Below are 25,057 nucleotides of genomic sequence, written 5' to 3'. Positions count from 1 at the left end.
GGAAGGAACCGCAAAGCTGCATTGGAAGATGGGGTCTTAAACACTGGGCTGCTGGGGATGCTCCAAAACACATTTTCTTTAATAAGTAATTTATTACCTTGACATATATTTTCCTTTATATTGTAATGATTAATGCTCTTTCTGTGTAAGAAATGATTAAACCTTCAACTCTGAGATCTTAACTTCCCGAGCAGGGATTGAACCCAATAATAACCTGCAGTGGAAATACAGCATCTTAACCACTGGACTACTGGGGAAGTTGCTAATCTCACATTTAAAGAGAAGGGTGTACTCTCCTGGGATACAATGGTCTGTGGGCCTCTTACTATTTTTCCTGTCTTGTGTTAGCGCTTCTCCAGATTATCCTTTCAAGGACTGGGTGAAGAGGAGGAGGTTAGGAAAGCAAGCCAACAGTAGAGGAGGGTGTTTGGGAAGCTAAGTGCAGAGCAGTCGATGTGATCCACGCGTCCCATTTGCCTAGTTTCGTGCCCAGTTTTAGCACAAAAAGTCCTGCTTCTTGGAAACTTGTTCAGTCCTGAAAGAAGCAGGGCAATTGGTGGCTTCAGCAGCAGCAGCAACAATTAACAGAGGCAATCTGTGTATCAACAGATTCTGACAGGAGTAACAGTATGTCATTTCTGTGGTTACGTTATAAACGACAATGTGGATTCCTATCTCCCTCTTTCTTTCTGGAATCACTTCCTAAGAGAAAAGCCGGCTTCCCTGATGGAAGCAGGTCTCTGGTTACAATTACTGAGGCTTCCTCCCAACGGATTATTTGAGTGGTTACATTCTGCTTTTTGTTACTGAGGAGACACCCATCTTCACACACTCCCACAAAGGGCTTTTGAATTTTCCCCGTTTTTCAACTTGCTGAAAACATCTCGGCTTTCCATAGAGGCAGCTCTCAAAATTCTTCTCTTTTGCCTTAAGTTCTTTGAAACACTAACTTAGAACAGGCAGGAAGCAGCTCTGCTCCAGAGGAAATCAAAGAGATTTAAAGGCATCAAATGGCAGAGAAAGGAAGCACAGCTGGACAGAAGGACCAACAGACCCAAAACCGAGAGGGGCGGGGGTGAGGGGAGGCAAGGCCCCGTCCCCACTGGCCCCGCCCATAAGTACCTGCGCTTCCGGCCTCGTCCCACCCTCTCCCCTTTCCTCGCCCATCTTTGGCCGCCTCGTAGCGCACTCACCTTCCTCTGTACCGGATCTTCCGCCCGCGCGTGCGCAGTATCCTGCAGACCGGGAATCGAGTTTAAATGAGCGACAGAGTGTTCTGGTGAGTTTTGTTTGTTTAAAACACGATTCCTAGTCCCACAGTCTGTTGTCCTTCACACGTGGCTTTCGGGGGTCTCTGTGAACGTTCAAACTACCGTCCCCATTTTCCCGTCCCCAGTGTGTGTCCTCGCATCGCCGTGAGACGTTCTGAAGTCCTTTGTCTTAGCTGCCGGGTCCCTGGGGACCACGTCCGCTTCCTGTTAATATCGTTCTAGAGTCCACATCCTTCTCTGGCAGTTCTACCTTCTAACTTGTAGAGACCGCTGCTTAAAGTCCGGCATTGCCAAACCCCTAGGTCCTTGATCCACGAAGAGGTGAAGGAGGTTCTATTCTGTATGGAGTTTGGTCAGGGTCTCGCCTGAGGTTTGAAGGGGAGGGTCAGCCTAGAACGTGTGGTTTTCACAGGAAGGGCCGCGAGTTCTGAAGAAAAGAATAAAACGAAAAACACCTCGTTTGATTCTGTGTTCCAGAATCCCTGCTGTGTCAGTGGCCGTAGAGGATTGTATTTTGTACCTGTTGAGATCCTCCCTCTGTGTGGGGCTGTGTGACAGGGAGCTCGGTGTGTTTTTCTAGGTATTGAACAGTCTATTTTCAACATTCAGGGGTCACTTCCCAAGACTGATCTTACGTGAGAAGGAAGCCCAGAGGAAGAGGAAAGCAAGGAGTCAGAAATGACTCATTCCGAGGTAAGAGGCATAGTCCTTTTGTTTGTTTGTTATTTTTCCTGAAATGCTGTTTCTTTGGACTTGATAAGCGTCTTAACTTCTGAACGGGTTTGTTTGAACTTACCCATAATCATGATCCCAAGGGACCCATTGCCCTCCTGACACATCAGAATGGCAGAAACAGTATTACCAGCCAAAGAAGCTCAGTTCAGTTCAGTTCAGTCGCTCAGTCGTGTCCAACTCTTTGTGACCCCATGAATCGCAGCACGCCAGGCCTCCCTGTCCATCACCAACTCCCGGAGTTCACTGAGACTCACATCCATCGAGTCAGTGACGCCATCAGCCATCTCATCCTGTATCGTCCCCTTCTCCTCCTGCCCCCAATCCCTCCCAACATCAGAGACTTTTCCAATGAGTCAACTCTTGGCATGAGGTGGCCAAAGTACTGGAGTTTCAGCTTTAGCATCATTCCTTCCAAAGAAATCCCAGGGCTGATCTCCTTCAGAAAGGACTGGTTGGATCTCCTTGCAGTCCAAGGGACTCTCAAGGGTTTTCTCCAACACCACAGTTCAAAGCATCAATTCTTCGGCGCTCAGCCTATTTCACAGTCCAACTTTCACATCCATACATGACCACAGGAAAAACCATAGCCTTGACTAGACGGACCTTTGTTGGCAAAGTAATGTCTCTGCTTTTCAGTATGCTGTCTAGGTTGGTCATAACTTTCCTTCCAAGGAGTAAGCGTCTTTTAATTACATGGCTGCAGTCACCATCTGCAGTGATTTTGGAGCCCAAAAAATAAAGTCTGACACTGTTTCCACTGTTTCCCCATCTATTTCCCATGAAGTGATGAGACTGGATGCCATGGTCTTCGTTTTCTGAATGTTGAGCTTTAAGCCAACTTTTTCACTCTCCTCTTTCACTTTCATCAAGAGGCTTTTGAGTTCCTCTTCACTTTCTGCCATAAGGGTGGTGTCATCTGCATATCTGAGGTTATTGATATTTCTCCCGGAAATCTTGATTCCAGCTTGTGTTTCTTCCAGTCGAGAGTTTCTCCTGATGTATTCTGCATATAAGGTAAATAAGCAGGGTGACAAAATACAGCCTTGACATACTCCTTTTCCTATTTGGAACCAATCTGTTGTTGCATGTCCAGTTCTAACTGTTGCTTCCTGACCTGCATACAGATTTCTCAAGAGCAGGTCAGGTGGTCTGGGAGTCCCATCTCTTTCAGAATTTTCCACAGTCTATTGTGATCCACACAGTCAAAGGCTTTGGCATAGTCAATAAAACAGAAATAGATGTTTTTCTGGAACTCTCTTGCTTTTTCCATGATTCAGTGGATGTTAGCAATTTGATCTCTGGTTCCTCTGCCTTTTCTAAAACCAGCTTGAACATCTGGAAGTTCACGGTTCACGTATTGCTAAAGCCTGGCTTGGAGAATTTTGAGCATTACTTTACTAGCATGTGAGATGAGTGCAATTGTGCGGTAATTTGAGCATTCTTTGGCATTGCCTTTCTTTGGGATTGGAATGAAAACTGACCTTTTCCAGTCCTGTGGCCACTGCTGAGTTTTCCAAATGTGCTGGCATATTGAGTGCAGCACTCTCACAGCATCATCTTTCAGGATTTGAAATAGCTCCACTGGAATTCCATCACCTCCACTAGCTTTGTTCGTAGTGATGCTTTCTAAGGCCCACTTGACTTCACATTCCAGGATGTCTGGCTCTAGGTCAGTGATCACACCATGGTGATTATCTGAGTCGTGAACATCTTTTTTGTACCCTTCTTCTGTGTATTCTTGTCATCTCTTCTTAATATCTTCTGCTTCTGTTAGGTCCATACCATTTCTGTCCTTTATTGAGCCCATCTTTCCATGAAATGTTCCCTTGGTATCTCTGATTTTCTTGAAGAGATCTCTAGTCTTTGCCATTCTGTTGTTTTCCTCTATTTCTTTGCATTGATCACTGAGGAAGGCTTTCTTATCTCTTCTTGCTATTCTTTGGAACTCTGCATTCAGATGTTCATATCTTTCCTTTTCTCCTTCGCTTTTCGCTTCTCTTCTTTTCACAGCTATTTGTAAGGCCTCCCCAGACAGCCATTTTGCTTTTTTGCATTTCTTTTCCATGGGGATGGTCTTGATCCCTGTCTCCTGTACAATGTCAGGAACCTCATTCCATAGTTCATCAGGCACTCTATCTATCAGATCTAGGCCTTTAAATTTATTTCTCACTTCTACTCTATTATCATAAGGGATTTGATTTAGGTCATACCTGAATGGTCTAGTGGTTTCCCTTACTTTCTTCAATTTAAGTCTGAATTTGGTAATATGGAGTTCATGATCTGAGCCACAGTCAGCTCCTGGTCTTGTTTTTGCTGACTGAGCTTCTCCATCTTTGGCTGCAAAGAATATAATCAATCAATGATTTTTGTGTTGACCATCTGGTGATGTTCATGTGTAGAATCTTCTCTTGTGTTGTTGGAAGATGGTGTTTGTTATGACCAGTGCCTTTTCTTGGCAAATGTCTATTAGTCTTCGCCCTGCTTCATTCCGTATTCCAAGGCCAAATTTGCCTGTTACTCAGATTTTATCTGACTGAATGTTATAACCCCTTTTGATATTTGTCCACAAAGCTTCCTAAATGACTTGACTTCTAGCTGACTTTGGAATGCTTCAGAGGGCCCCTGAGACATCCCAGGGAGCTATTAAACTACCTGGGTTCATTGGACATGTAAAGTTACATGGGAAGTACTGTTGAAGGGGTGATAAATCTTCTCAGATTATACTGTATGATGGATGTTACCAATATAGATATCCTAAAAGTATGTGGAGTCTTATAGATCTGATATGCCCTAATAAAATCTGGTCAACTATAATTCTACTTATCCTGTTAAAGTGTTACAAGTCATAGCAGTGACCAGGCTACACTGTCAATTGCAGTTTAATCAGATTTAAACATGCCTTCTATGGTTTCACTCTAATGCGTTTGGAAGAATACTGCTACTTCATGATTTATGGAAAAGATTTTTCGAAGGTTAACCGATAAACAACTTTTGTTTGCTATCTGGTAAGCTGGTAGCAGACTGGAATTTAGTCTAATCTCTATGTTAATAGAACACAGTTTTCTTAGAATGCAGCTTTCAAGAAGAGATTATGAATTTTTTGCCTTTAAGTGATTTATATTCATTTTTAAAATCTTTTGTTACTTTAGTAAAATAAATAAGCATTACTTAAGGTTATGGTACATGTAGACAAAGCTTATTCTTCTTCTCCAAAAGTAACCCCTCATGGTTAGACTTTTGCCATCCTGATATCCGTAAAACGTGTCCATGGTCTGCTCCTGAATCATGGAATAAATATGCTAATGTTGCCCTGATTATTTTATAATTGCTCTTTCAGATGAGAATAGTTTCTCTTGTGGATCATAACTCATCGTCCTTTCTTCACATTAGAAATTGGGTAAAAAGGAAAACTGTGTAAAAAAATATATTTTGTAATACCAGCCAAGCCACCAATCACGACCAGGTCTGCTCCTGAATCACGGAATAAATATGCGAATGTTGCCCTGATTCTTTTATAATTACTCTTTCAGATGAGAATAGTTTCTCTAATGGCTTGTGGATCATAACTCATCCTCCTTTCTTCACATTAGAAATTGGGTAAAAAGGAAAACTGTGTAAAAAAATATATTTTGTAATACCAGCCAAGCCACCAAATCACGACCAGGTCTCTGAACTTGCCGTTTTCATCTTGGATCACATTAGGAAGACTTCCCACGGCCTACTGGCATCTGTACTTTGTATTTCAGGGACGGCTGACATTTCAGGATGTGGCCATAGACTTCACTCAAGAGGAGTGGGAATGCCTGGACCCTGGTCAGCGGAAATTGTACAGGGACGTGATGGTAGAGAACTACAGGAACCTGGCCTCCTTGGGTGAGGATAACTGCCTTCCAGAATCCCTTATCTACCCACTGCGTTTTTGTTCCGTCATTTCTAGAATGTCTTCTGAAATTTTCTGCTTCCCACAGTATTTTCAGATCTGTGCTCTCTAGGGGATAATGGGTCATTTCTGAGTTTAGAAAGAAAGGCTTCACGATGAATCATTATGCTGGTGATGTTTTTCTTCCTTGATGTACTCTGCGTCCTTCATTCCAGGTTACTGGTAATTGTGTAAGTTCTGTGGTATTAAATAGTTGCACCCTCTCTTAATCTCACATTGACACTACTTACTTTTGCTTTAGTACTACTTGACCAGAATCTCAGGACCTGATTGTTAGGTGTGTGTTAGTATTGTATAGCAGCTTTGAATAAAGTATTTCAGGAAATCATTTTCTAGAAGAAAATGCATTCTCGTCTCACCTGAATACATATTGGATTCGATACTGATGAATCTCTAACAACACAGATATTCCTTTCTCTGATCACCAGGGCTTGTCTCTAAGGTGGACCTGGTCACCTTTCTGGAGCTATTAAAGGATGCCAGGAATATGAGGAGAATGGAGACAACAGCCATTTACCCAGGTAGGTATGAATGGTTGGAAATGATGACTCAGATGAGAGGTCCAAGGAGCAGTGAGGAACTCATCCTTCATCACGTGATCTTGGGAGATTTGCTTCAATGGAAATGGTTTTCGAAAACCTGGGTTTGTTCTGCTACGGTGATAGAAATGTATCACCTGCCCCATTCTCTGTCTCTGAAATCATTCATGAATTTATCTCCAGTGATTACTTTTCTCCATCACAGTGTGACCTAAATATCTCCTTTTGGCTTGTGACAAACTGCATTCATTTGTTGCTCTTCGATTTCTTGGGGGCCCTAGGAAAACTCTGCCCATTTCTGAGTAACTGTATGACAGTCCTTTTAAAGTTTCCTTCTATCTCTAGACAGAAATGTGTGAGTCGAGTGGTAGACAAACTGCCAAATTTCCAGGAATACTAGGGACAGGTTTTTGTTCTCTGATTTATAATTTCCTATCCACTGGGAGGGACACATAGGACCTTCTAAATAAATTTCAAGTTCAAGTAATTTTTCACTGCAGAAAGCAAAACCTGGTGAAAATGAAACAGTGCACATCTCAGGTTGACTTGAAAGTTTCTCATTACCTTATATGATCTCATATAAAATATCTTTAGTGTATTTGCCCCAATTCCAACATGCTAAAATACTTTATTGTGTTTTATCACCTCATAGAATTTTAAAATACATTGACATAAAATCTTAGCACATTTTCCACTACATTATTAATGGTTGATTCAAACTATGACAATTTTTAGATTATATGAAGACATCTTTATTAAAAGTTCTAATTGGAATATAGGTATTTTCCAATTTTGTATTCCTATACAGCAAAGATAATCAAATATACATATCAGTCAGTTCAGTTCCGTCGCTCAGTCGAGTCTGAGTCTGTGATCCATGATCTGCAGCAGGCCGGGCTTCCCTGTCCATCACTTACTCCCAGGGCCTGCTCAAACTCATGTCCGTCGAGTCAGTGATGCCATGCAACCATCTCACCCTCTGTCGTCCCCTTCTCCTCTCATCTTCAGTCTTTCCCAGCATCAGGGTCTTTCTCAGTGGGTCAGTTCTTTGCATCAGGTGGCCAAAGTATCAGAACTTCAGAACTTCAGGACAAGGAACCATGTCCTTCCAATGAATATTGAGGACTGATTTCTTTTAGGATGGAATGGTGTGATCTTCTTGCAATCCAAGGCACTCTCAAGAGTCTTCTCCAATACCACAATTCAAAAGCATCAATTCTTCAGCACTCAGCTTTCTTCATGGTCCAACTCTCACATCCATACATGACTACTGGAAAATCCATAGCTTTGACTAGAACCTCTCACTGTTTCCACTGTTTCTCCCACTGTTTGCCATGAAATGATCTGACCGGTGCCATGATCTTTGTTTTTTGAAGGTTGAGTTTGAAGCCAGCTTTGTCAGCCTCTTTTTTCAGTTTCATCAAGAGACTCCTCAGTTCCTCTTTGCTTTCTGCTCTAAGGGTGGTGTTATCTGTGTATCTGAGATTATGGATATTTCTCCCTGAAATCTTGATTCCAATTTGTGCTTCCTCAAACTGGGTATGTCCCATGAACTACTGTGCATATAAGTTAAATAAGCAGGGTGACAAATAATGTGCTGCTTTCCCAATTTGGAATCAGTCCATTGTCACATGTCCAGTTCTCACTGTTGCTCCTTGACATGCATACAGATTTCTCAGCGGACAGGTAAGGTAGTCTGGTGTTCCCATCTCTTTAAGAATTTTCCACAGTTTCTTGTGATCCACACAATCAAAGGCTGTGGTGTAGTCAATAAAGCAGATGTATTTGTTTTTCCAGAACTCTCTTGCTTTTTATATGATCCAAGGGATGTTGGCAATTTGATCTCTGATTCCTCTGCCGTTTCTAAATCCAGCTTGAACATCTGGAAGCTCTTGGTTCACGTACTGTTAAAGCCTCACTTGGAGAATTTTGAGCCTTTGCTATTGTTTGAAATGAGGGAAATTGTGTAGTAGTTTGAGCGTTGTTTGACATTGCCTTTGTGATTGGAATGAAAACTGACCTTTTCCCATCCTGAGGCCACTGCTGAGTTTTCCAAATTTGCTGGCTTATCGAGTATAGAACTTTAGCATTATCATCTTTTAGGACTTGAAATAGCTCAGCTGGAGTTCCATCAGCTTTGTTGGTCGTCATGCCTTCTAAGGCTGACTTGACTTTAGATGCCGGGATGTCTGTTACTAGGTGAGTGATCACACCATCGTGGTTATCTCGGTCCTTAAGATCTTTTTTGTATCCTTATTCCATGTATTCTTGCCAGCTTCTCTTAATATCTTCTACTTCTTTTAGGCCCATCCCGTTTCTGTCCTTTATTGTTCCCCTCTTTGCATGAAATATTCATGGTACCTCTAATTTTCTTAAAGAGATCTCTAGTCTTTACCATCCTATTGATTTCCTTCCCATTTAGGTCTCCACAGAGCAATGAGTAGAATTCCCTCTTTCAATCATAGTTTTAAAGTCTCTCTTCTTATTTAATTTTTTAAAACTAGTACTTTATTGAGTTTGTCTTATTTGTATTCAGCTTCCTCGGACACTGTCTTATGTGTCCTCAGTTTCCGACTAGTTCTCTGTCACTATCATTTATGATTCTTAGACTGAAAGATCTAATAGAACATTCTCAGAAACATGTGTGGCAAGAAGTGGATTTAAGAATTACTAGGCACCTAGGATTTGTGAAAGTGCTTGGTGTCTCCACTTAAGATGACTAAAAGCAAGAAGTAACCATTAGATTGCCTGTCACCTCTTAACTCAGTGGTCCTTGGAGGTTTTTATCTTGTTTCTTCCCCTATAATGTATTTATTTGCCATCTCATATTGTCCTGCGTTCTGTTTGTGGTCTTTGTTTTGAAGGGTGCAGCCACCTAGTTAATCTTCCTTCTGGTATCTGCACCTTGGTGGGTGAGGTTGGTCCAGAGGTTTGTGCCCTTATCCTCTCTTGATTTGTGTTCTGATTGCTGGTAACTGTGACCAGAGCCTGCCCTGGATATTCAGGGCTGTTTCCCCCTTGTTCTGTGGTGGTTACTGACCTGTCTTTGGTGGTGCCTGCTCTCTGCATGGTGGAATAGAGCCCCCAGATCTGAGTCTTTGCTGTGATTCTGATCTGTGGTGCGAGGCAGGTGGGATTGGAGCACACTCACTGGGAGAGAGGTCACTGAGTATTACTGCTCTCGGAATGTTCACCTCAGGGTGTGCTCTGGTGTCCTCTCTCATGCGTCCTGCAAGCTCTCATGTTATGTAGTGTTGGCACTGCTCTTGTCCCCCCCTTAACCATGGGCATGATGGCACATGGCCCTGGTGTCTCTCAGCTGTTGTTTTCATAAGGTCACCAGCATAGACTCAGTGAAGTCAGGTCCTGGGATTGCATTCAGCATGGAGCTGGACCCGCTGTGGTGCTACAGAGCAGCTCAGGCTCTGTCCTGGCCTAGCCCCCTTGGGTAGGAGCCCACAAAGTCTACAGCTACTAAAGCTACACCTGCCATGAATGAGAGAGCCCTTGGTTGTGGGTTCAGATGCTCTGTACGGACTGAGGTTACAAAGCTGGGTGTAAGACTGTGGCTTTTGTTGCTGCAAGGAGAGTTTTCAGCTTTTCTTCTTTATTGCTGGCGTTCACCTGTGCTTTCTGCTCCATCTGTGCGTGTGGCCAACTCACAGGTGTCTTCTCCTGAGGCTGCCCCAGAACTCAGGATTCTGCTGATTATGGAGGAGGTTGATGGCGGAGGCCATGGCGGGGGGCTCAAAGACCCCAGGCTGGATAGAGTTCTTCCTAGTCCTTGGCTAGCAGGGGCGGGCACAAGGGACAAGGGATGCAGCGGGCTCATTCCCTGGGCATCACTTAACAAGGACACTCTCTCTATAGTGGTTCACGCTTCCTCCACAAGCATGCCGTTTATAGACCTCCTCCCTCACTCCCGTCCCCTCAGGATGTCTCCTCACAGCAAACCGCAGTCCTCAGCCTGGGTCTGCTCTCCAAACCCCACATTTCAGCACCCAGCACTTGTGTACATTGCTGGACATGCCTCTAAGGCTGGGTGGGCAGGGCTGGGGTCAGTACCCTGTGTGCAGGTCTCACTCTGTCCTGCTGCCACACACTGTTTGCCATGTTTTCTTCCCACAGAGAATGAGGCTGTCCTTCTATCCAAACTGAGCTGCCCGAGTGAGGGGCTTCCTTGGATATGGAGATCTCCTCACTTTCATCTCCCCGCAGGGTTGCAGGCCCCAACCCACTTCCTCTCTTCTTTTTCCTTCTTCTTTCTTTTGTCCTATCCTGCAGAGCAGGAATCTTTCTTGTCCTTTCAGATTTCCAAGGGCCTCTGCTAGTGTTTAGCTGGGCTCTCTGAGAATTGTTCCATTTCTCATTCATTTGTGGAGAGAGAGATGAGCTCCACATCTGCCTAAGCCTCTGGCATCTTGATCCTTCCATCTCTATTTTATTTTTAAACTAGCTATGATCATCAATTTTCTCTAAATCTTTAAAGATATTCACTGAGAATAGCAGGTAAAATTACTTGTTATTTGGTATCTTTCAGCTATGTCTCCACAAGACACCCAGGATTTGAGGACAAAGAATCCAGCTTTAGAAGATGTATTCCCAAAAGCAAACCTAGGAATATATCAAACATTTCACCTCAGAAACTTAAATTTAATGAAAGATTGGGAATATACCAGGGTATATGAAAGACAGAGAGGATGTCTATATGGACATAAAGAAATGGAGACAGTTACACATAATGCTAACATTACTGCAAAAAGAAATGGGCAACGTGAGTCAAATTGGGAAAAACAGCAACTTCAATCTTCAATATCTGCCGAGAAGTGTAAGTGTTTAAGAAAAGATTTCCATCCTTTTATGAAACATACGTGTTCTCTAAAAGAAAACGTGGAAAATCTGGAAGGTAATCTAGTCTCTACTGCAAATACTCATTCAGACAATTCTGAACATAGGCTTCGAGTAAATATACATTCAAGCATGTCTGAACACCTACAATTTAACAATGAGTGTGAAAACTCACAATCTAAGCAATTTGAGGGATCCATGAGCAGGGGATCATTATTCTTCCCCCAACAGATATCTTCTATCCATTCCAAGATGTATAATGTTGATGATGATGGAAGAGATGCAATCCAACCATCATTGTTCAATACATATTGTGATATGGTTAATACACAACAACTTTCCATGTATAATAAAATGAGTCAGACCTTAAGTAAGAGCCCCAGCTCCAATAATTACAAAAGTATTTATGGCGGACTGAGAAGATATTCAGGCAGTGAAGCTAGGTACACAGTTGAAGGAGACTCAAACCTTGAGAAACCTCAGGGACCTGAATCTTCAAACAAGGATTCTAAAAGTAATAAATGTAGAAATACCTTTGTTCAAATGTCAGGTTTTTCTCTAGATAAGAGTACTTGTACTGGAGAGAGGACTTGTAGTGAATATGGTAAGGTTTCTAATCACTGTTCAGAACTTACTCAACAGGACACTGTTCAGAATGCACAGGAAGAAAACAAGTGTAAGATATGTGAGAAAGTGTTTAGTAAGTCATCCAATCTAAGTAGACATAGGAGAATTCATACAGGAAGGAAACCTTTCAAATGTACAGAATGTTGCACAGCATTTAACTGTCACTCACTTCTTACTCAACATCAGCGAATTCATGCTGGAGAGAAACCTTATATATGTAAAGATTGTAACAAAGCCTTTCGTCGTTCCTCATTCCTTACTCAACATCAGCGAATTCACACTGGAGAGAAACCTTATAAATGTACAGTATGTGGCAAAGCCTTTACATACAACTCAAGCCTTATTAAACATCAGCGAATTCATGCTGGAGAGAAACCTTATAAATGTACAGAATGTAGCAAAGCCTTTACTTACAATTCACTTCTTATTCAACATCAGCGAATTCATACAGGAGAGAAACCTTATAAATGTACAGAATGTGGCAAAGCCTTTACTTACAACTCAAGGCTTATTGAACATCAGCAAATTCATGCTGGAGAGAAACCTTATAAATGTACAGAATGTAGCAAAGCCTTTATTTACAACTCACTTCTTATTAAGCATCAGCGAATTCATAGTGGAGAGAAACCCTATAAATGTACAGAATGTAGCAAAGCCTTTACTTACAGCTCAAGCCTTATTCAACATCGGCGAATTCATACTGGAGAGAAACCTTATAAATGTACAGAATGTAGCAAAGCCTTTATTTACAACTCACTTCTTATTCAACATGGGCGAATTCATACTGGAGAGAAGCCTTATAAATGTACAGAATGTAGCAAAGCCTTTACTTACAACTCAAGCCTTATTCAACATCGGCGAATTCATAGTGGAGAGAAACCTCATAAATGTACAGAATGTAGCAAAGCCTTTACTTACAACTCACTTCTTATTCAACATCGGCGAATTCATACTGGAGAGAAACCTTATAAATGTACAGAATGTAGCAAAGCCTTTACTTGCAACTCAGCCCTTATTGAACATCAGCAAATTCATACTGGAGAGAAACCTTATAAATGTACAGAATGTAGCAAAGCCTTTACTTACAACTCACGCCTTACTGAACATCAGCGAATTCATACTGGAGATAAACCTTATAAATGTACAGAATGTAGCAAAGCCTTTATTTACAACTCACTTCTTATTCAACATCGGCGAATTCATACTGGAGAGAAACCTTATAAATGTTCAGAATGTAGCAAAGCCTTTACTTGCAACTCAGACCGTATTGAACATCAGCGAATTCATACTGGAGAGAAACTTTATATATGTAAAGAATGTAACAAAGCCTTTCGTCGTTCCTCATTTCTTACTCGACATCAGCGAATTCATACTGGAGAGAAACCTTATAAATGTACAGAATGTAGCAAAGCCTTTATCTGTTACTCAGATCTAACCCATCATCAGCGAATCCATACTGGAGAGAAGCCTTATATGTGTAAAGAATGTAACAAAGCCTTTCATCATTTATCAGTTCTTTCTCAGCATCATCGAATCCATACTGGGGAGAAACCATACAAATGTAAAGAATGTGGCAAAGCCTTTATTAGGAGTTCGGCCCTTACTCAACATCACCAAATTCATACCGGGGATAGACGTTATAAATGTACAGAATGTGGCAAGGCCTTTATTAAACGTTATAATCTTACTGAACATCGGCACATGCATACTGGAGAGAGACCATATAAATGTACTGAATGTGGCAAAGCCTTTGGTTACAGGTCAGCTCTTACTGTACATTGGCGAATACATACTGGAGAGAGACCTTATGAATGTACTGAATGTGGCAAAGCCTTTAGTCGGAGTGGTCATCTCACTATACATCTGAGAACACACACTGGAAAGAAACTCTAGTAATGGAACAAGTGATGGAAGAGGTTTGCCCTAAACATGCATCAGAAAACACAAGAGTTTATATAAGAAACCAATGGAAATGATGCAACCAATATGTAGAAAAGTATTTAATCAAAAGTTAAATGGAGATAAATATCAGAGGTTGCATAATAGAAGGCATTTCATCAATCTTGTTCTCAGAAGTTTCTCTGAAGTACAATGACTGTAGGGAGTACTCCATAGTTAAAACACATAGAAAATGGACATATTAGCATGAATCTTGAGATGAAGGTTGATGGTTAGAAAGTTACAATTCGTAGCAATGTATGTATGAAAGCAAAAGTAAAGTCGCACAGTCGTGTCCAACTTTGCAACCCCATAGACTGTAGCCTACCAGGCTCCTGTGTCTATGGGATTTTCCAGGCAATAGTACTGGAGTGGATTGCTATCTGTATGCTTGTTTAGAATGACGTGATTTTAGATTCTTTTATGTGAATGTAATTCAACACTCAATACATACTAAACTTTCTACTATGATTGGAAACGTAGTTTTTTTTATGGTTTATTTAAGATTAGCCTTTTTATATTGTGTTGCAACCATTTCTATCTATCCTCCATTAGAAGATGAAGGATACCATAATGTAAAATGAACAATGACCATCTAAATGGAGGTGTTTGGCATTGATGTGAAATATCTGGAAGTTGCCATGATGTAAGTGATCATTTAATCTTCCATGTATTAAAGTAAGATAGAAGTTGGTTTAAAAGTTTCAATAGTAATATCCTTGATTTGTAAGAAAAACACAATGAGAGTTCACTGCAATATTGATGTATCTTTATCATAGCAACACAAGTCATGAGTATTACTTGACAGTGTTGAAATGAAGCCAGCTTCTGTGATAACCCACAAACGTATTAGAAAGTCTTCCTGGAAGAGGTGTGAAATTATTGTATACCATGCTTCCTAAGTGCTTCCTAGGCTTTGTCTGGTAAGCTGTAAAAGTCACAAATCTCATATCCTTATATCAAAAAATGAGTATTGTTGACAATTTCCCTAAACTGGTCCATGCTGTTGCTGCCTCAGCATATGTCTGGGCAGCAGGCAGCATGTGGTTTCTTGAACTCACAAAAGCCAGTCCTGTGAGCACCTGCTTTAGATGACCACCTTCCTTGAGATCAACAGTCTTGCTGAACCCCAGGGTCTACTTTACATGCCCCCGTTCAATGACACCCTCACAGTGCTCACAGGATTTGTTGTTTTGGCTTGAATGGATTAATTCACACTCACCCTAGCGAGCCCAGAGCACCTCACCCAGCATAACTTCTACAGGCTAAACATTAAGAACTGGTGTTTTCTCTGGCTGATTCTAGCTTTGACCTCTCTCAGAAATTCCTGCCCGAAATCCTCCCCTACAGAGAGGTCTTAGGTGTGGTGAGTGTGAGGCTTTGAGCTCAGGACTCCTGAACGTTGGTTTGGGAGAAGAAACATCAGAAAAAAAATGGGATTTGCTGAGGACTCCATTAACGGCCACACTGTAGACCTGCAGATTGATAACTTCTTGGAGTGGGGACCTGACCACCAGGGATTGTATTCATTGAAATGGTTCAGACAGAATCTTTAGCCAAATGGTTTCCATCTGGTTTCCCATCAGGATCACATGACCAGTGTCAGGAACTGACCTCACTGATGCCCTCCCAACAGTTCTATGTTGGTCCTGTGGGAGCATCACTGTGGTGTCTAGGAAGTGCTCCAGGGGATTCTAAGCAGAGGCCCGGATTAAGGAAGTGCCTCCTGATCCATCTGTGAGAGCTGAGCCCTGGCTTCGTCCATGGAGAGGCAACAGGGTTGGTCTAGCTGGATTTGGACAGGGAAAGTCAGTCAGCTCATGCCGAGGTCCAGCCCCGGCTGATCCAGGGAGTTCGAAGGGGAGACGGCTTTGGTATTCAGAATACAACAGCTTTAATTAAATATTAATGAGAGATATAAAGAGTAATAGAATGAGAATAGCTCAGCAGGAATATTCAGTGGAGAAAAGAGGCTGAGTAGCTTGGTTTACGCGGGAAACCAATAAAACTTCAACACAAGAAGTTTGCACCACTTATGTAGGCCACAGGCGTCCTTCCGTCCTCCCGAAGGAGAGGAGACACTGAGGCCTCCCTGGTCAGATCTTAGAAGCCCAGGCAAAATTAGTAAACATGGCGGGCTCCGCGCTCCAGATGGAAACTCAGCCAGAGTTTGAGAGAGAGACATGGGGAGACCAGTCTTTCAAGTAACTGATCCCATTCTTTATTTTCCAGGGTCTGTTTTTATACACTGAGATGTTACACAAAAGTCACGTGGGGACAGCAGTCCTGACTTTTATTAAAGCCAGGAGCTTCATACAGATGTATACAGAGGTCTTAGGGGTGTTACATCATCTTCTGGCCAGGGGGCCTGCTGACAATTTATGACCCTCTCCTTGTGACAGCAGTCAGTCAACACTTATTTCTCCAGGGGTGATTTTTCTTACAGATGCCACCCAAATAAAGTTACATTCCTATAGGGTGAGAGTGTAGTGGGTTTTAATTAAGGAAAGAATTTACTTAGCCTAAGGTCTAATGTGATTAATATAAAAGGTTAATACTTATTTCTTCTATATATTCATTAATGTGTGTAAGGGCAGGGGATGTGGAGACTTAGCAGTAAACATTGGCTCAACAAATGAAAAACCCTTCACCAATACAATTTCTAATCAGCCCACTATACTTATACTAATAGTTTTCTAACTTCTCTAAAGAACCAGTTTTTAGAAGGTTTAAAGCATCTCATGCCTCTCACGGTTGGGAGGCTGTGAGCAATCGCATGTGGCCAGACAAGCCTGTCAGGCAGGCTAAAGAACCTTCAGAGAAGTTTGTAGGTTGAAACACTCCTATCACGCCCAGGAATTATTGTTAACTGGAGCTCTAAGTTAACTCCTCCGAAAGAGGTGGTGGGGGACAGCCCCCCTTAAAGTCAGAGGTGTAGGTGAGAGCACAAAGTAGTAAAGTAGGCTGACTGGTTTTGGGGGTAGATGCTCGAGAATTTCCAGAGGGACTCCTGAGGCTCGATCCCGCCTTTGCGTTTGTCGAGCCTCCTTCCTCATGACCTTTGCCATGGATGGATGTCCTCACACCGGCTTCCGGCATCAGCTCACGTTATCTGTGTGAGGGGAGTGTTAGGAGCTCTCTATGGGGAGAGAACAATCCAGAAATAAGTTCACAGGCTGGTCTCCAGGTAGGAATTGATTGTTCCCAAATCTCTCCTGAGACAGAGGACAGGAGAGGTCGGTCTTCTCAGCTTTCCAAGGCCCTTCTGTCTGTAGGAGCATTGGTTGCAGGTTAAAGAGCTGTTTTGATGCCCTCAACGGTATTTTCTCAAGCCGCAGATGTGCATTTGCCGCGTAACATCCCCAGAGAAGACAGAGCAGGAGGAAGAAGAGGAGGAAATGGCAACTTCTCAGGTAAATATCCTGTCCTGGGTCTGGGGCTGCATCTGCTTTTCCTCCTGAAATGCCCAAATGAGAATCTGCAAGCCTTTAGCTTTCTGCTCCTAGTTTTTCTTCCCAGGCATCTCATCATCTTATTCTTTCCCATTTCTTCTTATCATAGTGAAGACCAGCCCGTTAGACTTCCTTGTGTCCCAGAGCCTTTGCTCCATTGTCTGCATCCTCGCTTTCTATGGAACATGATGAATTCTCAACGTGAATCAGCGACTTTCAACTGTTGAAACTATTCTTTTTGTGAGAGATCAGCATAGGGAGTCACTCCTATTCTCACTCCCACTGGGATGTGGTTTGGTGTTGGGATTTTAGGGATGTTGGGAAATGCAGTGATGACTTAGCACCTGGGTGCAATATAGATATTTAAAACAGAGTTTGAAAATGCCATTATACATAGAACCAACTCTCTTCTGTCCATGGGATTTTCCAGGCAAGAATTTTGCAGTGGGTTCCCATTTCCTCATCCCAGGGATTCTTTCCACCCCGAGACTAAAGCCACATCTCCAGCATTGGTAGGCAGATTCTTTACCACTGAGCCAGCTGGGAAGCCCAGTGACTCAACTCAGAGGTTCACAGTTTTTCCGAAAATTTTCAGAAATAAAAAGCAAGCTAGGAGATGCTGTCCTTTGCATTGCTGAGTCTTACTACTTAAATGCATTATTAGGATACTAAACAGGGGAAGTATATGTGAAATGAAATTTGCATAAAATTGACAGTTTTAAATGTTAGATTCAAGTTATAATTTATTTCATTGTTAATTCCAGAATGCCCAGGCAGTGATTGTGCATCTTTCATGTGATTCATTTACACCGTGACATCTGATGCCCACTGGTTCTGGAGACGTCACTCTGACATCATGAGACTATGAAGTTCATACTTCCCTCTCTCTTTAAACAAGGTTGTGGAAAAAAGGAAGAAGGAATGTGTGGAAATGCTCATAGTTAATGGAGAAAATTCCCATCTTCTTGGTTTCTCCTTGCTTCTGAGAATGAACACTCATTGTGTTAATTATAGATAGTGGGTTTTCGGGGTAGGGGAATTGATCACTCAAGCCCAAGTGTGATGCTTCCAGAGCACTCCAGGCTCAAATCACAGACAGTCTTCTTACCACCTGTTTGTATATTTTTAAATAGTTACAGCAATCATAATGGAGCTAATCTGTTTTCCACTGTGTTGAAAGATAAAGCTCAACACAAATGATACAGTTTTTCAAGAAAGAAAAGCTTCAGAACCAATAGTCCTAATTTATCTTATACTGCTGTGTATGTTTCCACCCTAAATGTATCTAAAATGTACAAAGAATATCATACACAAGTACATGTATATATATTAACCCTTTAAAAATGATCTTGATTTTATTGACATGAAGAGCTTTAATATTCTTAGTAAGTATAATCTCATTTTAATGTATCCCTGTGTGCAGAAAAATGTTGAAATTATTTGATGATTTTTTTCTTGTTTTGGTATTCTCCCAAGTTATATAAAGTTCTTTTGAAAAATACACTAATTTATTTGTTTGCCTTGGTTGTGTCTTAGTTGTAGCAGGCAGGATCTTGGAGCCATGTGGGAGATTTTGTTGACACTGGAAAACTTTAGCTGTGCCGTGTGGGATCTATTTCTCTAAGTAGGTATTGAACCCATCCCCCTGCCTTGGGAGCTGAGAGTCTTAGTCATGGACTGTCAGGGAATGTTTCACAGTAGGAGTCCTGTGTGCCCTTTCCTATCTCTCTTGAGCCCTCTGTTCCTTTTCAGTTCCTCTCAGGAGGAGAGGAGTGACAAGCCACTCCCAGGACTGATATAATAGAGATGGGATGCTTACAGAGGATTTCCTTCATTAGCTTTTCCATTTGGTGAAAGGGATTATTTAAGACCCTCTTTTGATATGGATCCTGGAGATGGCAATGGCAACCCACTCCAGTATTCTTGCCTGGAGAATCCCATGGAATGAGGAGCCTACTGGGTTACAGTCAACAGAGTCATAAAGAGTGGGACAGGACGGAGTGACTTCACTTTCACTTTCACTTTGATATGGATAGAAAGTGATCACATCAGATCAGATCAGATCAGTCGCTCAGTCGAGTCCGACTCTTTGCGACCCCATGAATTGCAGCACACCAGGCCTCCTTGTTCATCACCAACTCCCAGGCTTCAATGAGACTCACGTCCATCGAGTCAGCGATGCCATCCAGCCATCTCGTCCTCTGTCATCCCCTTCTCCTCCTGCCCCCAATCCCTCCCAGCATCAGAATCTTTTCCAATGAGTCAACTCTTCGCATGAGGTGGCCAAAGTACTGGAGTTTCAGCTTTAGCATCATTCCTTCCAAAGAAATCCCAGGGCTGATCTCCTTCAGAATGGACTGGTTGGATCTCCTTGCAGTCCAAGGGACTCTCAAGAGTCTTCTCCAACACCACAGTTCAAAAGCATCAATTCTTCGGGTCTCAGCCTTCTTCATAGTCCAACTCTCACATCCATACGTGACCACAGGAAAAACCATAGCCTTGACTAGACGGACCTTTGTTGGCAAAGTAATGTCTCTGCTTTTGAATATGCTATCTAGGTTGGTCATAACTTTCCTTCCAAGGAGTAAGTGTCTTTTAATTTCATGGCTGCAGTCACCATCTGTAGTGATTTTGGAGCCCCCCAAAATAAAGTCTGACACTGTTTCCACTGTTTCCCCATCTATTTCCCATGAAGTGGTGGGACCAGATGCCATGATCTTAGTTTTCTGAATGTTGAGCTTTAAACCAACTTTTTCACTCTCCTCTTTCACTTTCATCAAGAGGCTTTTGAGTTCTTCTTCACTTTCTCCCATAAGGGTGGTGTCATCTGCATATCTGAGGTTATTGATATTTCTCCCGGCAATCTTGATTCCAGCTTCTGTTTCTTCCTGCCCAGCGTTTCTCATGATGTACTCTGCATATAAGATAAATAAACAGGGTGACAATATACAGCCTTGACGGACTCCTTTTCCTATTTGGAACCAGTATGTTGTTCCATGTCCAGTTCTAACTGTTGCTTCCTGACCTGCATACAAATTTCTCAAAAGGCAGATCAGGTGGTCTGGTATTCCCATCTCTTCAAGAATTTTCCACAGTTTATTGTGATCCACACAGTCAAAGGCTTTGGCACAGTCAATAAAGCAGAAATAGATGTTTTTCTGGAACTCTCTTGCTTTTTCCATGATCCAGCGGATGTTGGCAATTTGATCTCTGGTTCCTCTGCCTTTTCTAAAACCAGCTTGAACATCTGGAAGTTCACGGTTCACATATTGCTGAAGCCTGGCTTGGAGAATTTTGAGCATTACTTTACTAGCGTGTGAGATGAGTGCAATTGTGCGGTAGTTTGAGCATTCTTTGGCATTGCTTTTCTTTGGGATTGGAATGAAAACTGACCTTTTCCAGTCTTGTGGCCACTGCTGAGTTTTCCAAATGTGCTGGCATATTGAGTGCAGCACTTTCACAGCATCATCTTTCAGGATTTGGAATAGCTCCACTGGAATTCCATCACCTCCACTAGCTTTGTGCGTAGCGATGCTTTCTAAGGCCCACTTGACTTCACATTCCAGGATGTCTGGCTTTAGGTCAGTGATCACACCATCGTGATTATCTGGGTCATGAAGATCTTTTTTTGTACCGTTCTTCTGTGTATTCTTGCCATCTCTTCTTAATATCTTCTGCTTCTGTTAGGTCCATACCATTTCTGTCCTTTATCGAGCTCATCTTCGCATGAAATATTCCTTTGGTATCTCTGATTTTCTTGAAGAAATCTCTAGTCTTTCCCATTCTGTTGTTTTCCTCTCTTTCTTTGCATTGATCACTGAAGAAGGCTTTCTCATCTCTTCTTGCTCTTCTTTGGAACTCTGCGTTCAGGTGCCTATATCTTTCCTTTTCTCCTTTGCTTTTCGCTTCTCTTCTTTTCACAGCTATTTGTAAGGCCTCCCCAGACAGCCATTTTGCTTTTTGCATTTCTTTTCCATGGGGATGGTCTTGATCCCTGTCTCCTGTACAATGTCCCGAACCTCATTCCATAGTTCATCAGGCACTCTATCTATCAGATCTAGGCCCTTAAATCTATTTCTCACTTCCACTGTATAATCATAAGGGATTTGATTTAGGTCATACCTGAATGGTCTAGTGGTTTTCCCTACTTTCTTCAATTTAAGTCTGAATTTGGCAATACGGAGTTCATGGTCTGAGCCACAGTCAGCCCCTGGGCTTGTTTTTCCTGACTGTATAGAGCTTCTCCATCTTTGGCTGCAAAGAATATAATCAATCTGATTTCGGTGTTGACCATCTGGTGATGTCCATGTATACAGTCTTCTCTTGTGTTGTTGGAAGAGGCTGTTTGTTATGACCAGTGCATTTTCTTGGCAAAACTCTATTAGTCTTTGCCCTGCTTCATTCCGTATTCCAAGGCCAAATTTGCCTGTTACTCCAGTTGTTTCTTGACTTCCTACTTTTGCATTCCAGTCCCCTATAATTAAAAAGACATCTTTTTTGTGTGTTAGTTCTAAAAGGTCTTGTAGGTCTTCATAGAACCGTTCAACTTCAGCTTCTTCCGCGTTACTGGTTGGGGCATAGACTTGGATTACTGTGATATTGAATGTTTTGCTTTGGAAACGAATAGAGATCATTCTGTCATTTTTGAGTTTGCATCCAAGTACTGCATTTCGGACTCTTGTTGACCATGATGGCCACTCCATTTCTTCTGAGGGATTCCTGCCCGCAGTAGTAGATATAATGGTCATCTGAGTTAAATTCACCCATTCCAGTCCATTTCAGTTCACTGATTCCTAGAATGTCGACATTCACTCTTGCCATCTCTTGTTTGACCACTTCGAATTTGCCTTGATTCATGGACCTGACATTCCAGGTTCCTATGCAATATTGCTCTTTACAGCATTGGACCTTGCTTCTATCACCAGTCACATCCACAGCTGGGTATTCTTTTTGCTTTGGCTCCATCCCTTCATTCTTTCTGGAGTTATTTCTCCACTGATCTCCAGTAGCATATTGGGCACCTACTGACCTGGGGAATTTCTCTTTCAGTATCCTATCATTTTTCCTTTTCATACTGTTCATGGGCTTCTCAAGGCAGGAATACTGAAGTGGTTTGCCATTCCCTTCTCCAGTAGACCACAATCTGTCAAATCTCTCCACCGTGACCCGCCCGTCTTGGGTTGCCCAACGGGCATGGCTTAGTTTCATTGAGTTGGACAAGGCTGTGGTCCTAGTGTGATTATACTGACTAGTTTTCTGTGAGTATGGTTTCAGTGTGTTTGCCCTCTGATGACCTCTTGCAACACCTACCGTCTTAGTTGGGTTTCTCTTACCTTGGGCGTGGGTATCTCTTCACGGCTGTTCCAGCAAAGTGCAGCCATTGCTCCTTACCTTGGACGAGGGGTATCTCCTCACCGCCACCCTTCCTGACCTTCAATGTGGGATAGCTCCTAAAAGCCTCTTGATGAAATTCAAAGAGGAGAGTGAAAAAGTTGGCTTAAAACTCAACATTCAGAAAACTAAGATCATGGCATCTGGTCTCATCACTTCGTGGGAAATAGATGGAGAAACAGTGGAAACAGTGTCAGACTTTATTTTGGGGGGCTCCAAAATCACTGCAGATGGTGACTGCAGCCATGAAATTAAAAGACGCTTACTCCTTGGAAGGAAAGTTATGACCAACCTAGATAGCATATTCAAAAGCAGAGATATTACTTTGCCAACAAAAGTCCGTCTAGTCAAGGCTATGGTTTTTCCAGTGGTCATGTATGGATGTGAGAGTTGGACTCTGAAGAAAGCTGAGACCCGAAGAATTGATGCTTTTGAACTGTGGTGTTGGAGAAGACTCTTGAGAGTTCCTTGGACTGCAAGGAGGTCCAACCAGTCCATCCTAAAGGAGATCAGTCCTGGGTGTTCACTGGAAGGACTGATGCTAAAGCTGAAACTCCAATACTTTGGCCACCTCATGCGAAGAGTTGACTCATTGGAAAAAACCCTGATGCTGGGAGGGATTGGGGGCAGGAGGAGAAGGGGATGACAGAGGATGCGATGGCTGGATGGCATCACTCGATGGACATGAGTTTGCGTGAACTGCGGGAGTTGGTTATGGACAGGGAGGCCTGGCGTGCTGTGATTCACGGGGTCGCAAAGAGTTGGACACGACTAGCGACTGAACTGAACTGAACTGAACTTTGATATGGATTGCCTTTTGGCCTTATGGCCTCTATTGCTCTGTTTCCTTGGTAACTTGTAAAGTCTGGTCTTTTGATCTTTACCTGAAGAAGCTACGTTGTAATACAGTATATATACTCACACAGAATTCAATAAAGCACCCTTGTACCACCAGACTTGGGTCCCCATGTCCTTCTTTCTTTCTCTCTTTCTGGCTGATTCCCTGAAGCGCAGAGGCCTGCTCTGTAACCCAGGGAATATTAGCCTCTTTCCTTCTTTTACTTTCTTATCATCAACTCCAGACCACCAGGTTCCGTTCCATTAAAGTACCCCAACGATGGACCACCACAAAAGTCCCTCTAAAACTTCTACAAACTTTCATTAGTGTTGTCTCTGTGTATTTGTTTTATTAGTTCAATTCTAGGTCACACAAACTGAAGCAAAATTCAAGCTCTGCCATTTAATGAATGTTTGACAAAATAGTTGCAAAAAGGTAGAACTGCAATGGTGTTGATTTTATATTATTTATGTGGTGCATTCAACAGTAAAAAATTGTTAGAAAGACATAGAATATATACTAAATAAGTCAAACGGTTGTAGCTGCCCTGGGTACTATTCTATCAGACCTCTCAAATGTGCAAAACACTTACAATTCAATGTTTAAGTATGAATCTTTACTATTCTATTTCTTTGCAGCTCGTGTAGTTCAAAATGGCTATTTAAGGAGCAGTTTTCTTCACATTACTAGTTACAATAAGCTTGTTAAAAATGTGGAGCATTGGCCCCACTCCAAAACTCTTGAATCAGAGTATGCTTTTTTTTAATGTCTCCTGTTTTCTTGATAGACAATTTATCCTGTTTCACAGGCTTATGACACTCAAAAATTAATATGCCAATGTTGATCCGATCATTTTATAATTTCTCTTCCAGATCACAATAGTTTGTGTAATGCTTTGTGGATCATATCTCATCCTCTTTTCTTGGGGTCGAAATGTGGTGGAAAATATTACTGTGTAAAAATGTTATTATTCTGTACCATCAGCCACACCACTAATCACAACCAGGTCTCTGAACTTGCTGTTTTCATCTTGGGTCACATGAGGAAGTCTTCCCATGGCCACACGGCATCTTTCCTTTGTATTTCAGGGACAGCTGACATTCTGGGATGTGGCCATAGATTTTGCTCAAGAGGAGTGGGAATGCTGGACCTCGGTCAGCAGGAATTGTACAGGGACGTGATGGTAGAGAAATATAGGAACCTGGCCTGCTTGGGTAAGGATGACTTCCTTCCAGAATCGCTTATCTACCATCAGGGTTTTGCTTCTTTTGTTCTAGACGGCCTCCTGAAATCTTTTTCTTCTTCCAATAATTTCAGGTCCTTGCTTTCTAGGGGGAAATGAGTATTTGTGATATTTGAAAGACAATTTTCACGAGTCATTATTATTCTAAACTACTGCTTCCTTGATGTAATCTGTTGCCTTCATTCTTTTTGTTTGTTTGTTTACTTTTTAATTAAAGGATAATTGCTTTACAGAA

The 25,057-nt window shown here is 42.1% G+C and overlaps 1 protein-coding gene across 3 annotated transcripts; it reads left to right on the top strand.

Moving 5' to 3' along the window:
* The first annotated feature begins 1,165 nt into the window (after positions 1-1,165).
* LOC147354512 (KRAB domain-containing protein 5-like) lies at positions 1,166-25,057 on the top strand. Of its 3 annotated transcripts, none has more exons than XM_086354217.1 (6): positions 1,166-1,279; positions 1,881-1,964; positions 5,753-5,879; positions 6,375-6,467; positions 17,231-17,311; positions 24,668-25,057. In XM_086354217.1, exons 2-6 carry the CDS (start codon positions 1,950-1,952, stop codon positions 24,919-24,921), a joined length of 570 nt encoding a protein of 189 aa, XP_086210343.1. In that variant the 5' UTR covers positions 1,166-1,279; positions 1,881-1,949; the 3' UTR covers positions 24,922-25,057. The 3 variants fall into 3 exon arrangements, with proteins under 3 accessions (XP_086210343.1, XP_086210344.1, XP_086210341.1); XM_086354218.1 differs by lacking the exon at positions 24,668-25,057 and adding an exon at positions 18,115-18,853; XM_086354215.1 differs by lacking the exons at positions 17,231-17,311; positions 24,668-25,057 and adding an exon at positions 11,026-14,602.

This window comes from Bos grunniens, chromosome 18 (assembly GCF_055505025.1).
Source record: "Bos grunniens cultivar Pamir isolate PY7600 chromosome 18, Bosgru_T2T1.0, whole genome shotgun sequence".
Classification (NCBI taxonomy): domain Eukaryota; kingdom Metazoa; phylum Chordata; class Mammalia; order Artiodactyla; family Bovidae; genus Bos; species Bos grunniens.
The sequence above is the reverse complement of the archived record's forward strand: the minus strand, read 5'-3'. Positions and strand labels throughout refer to the sequence as shown.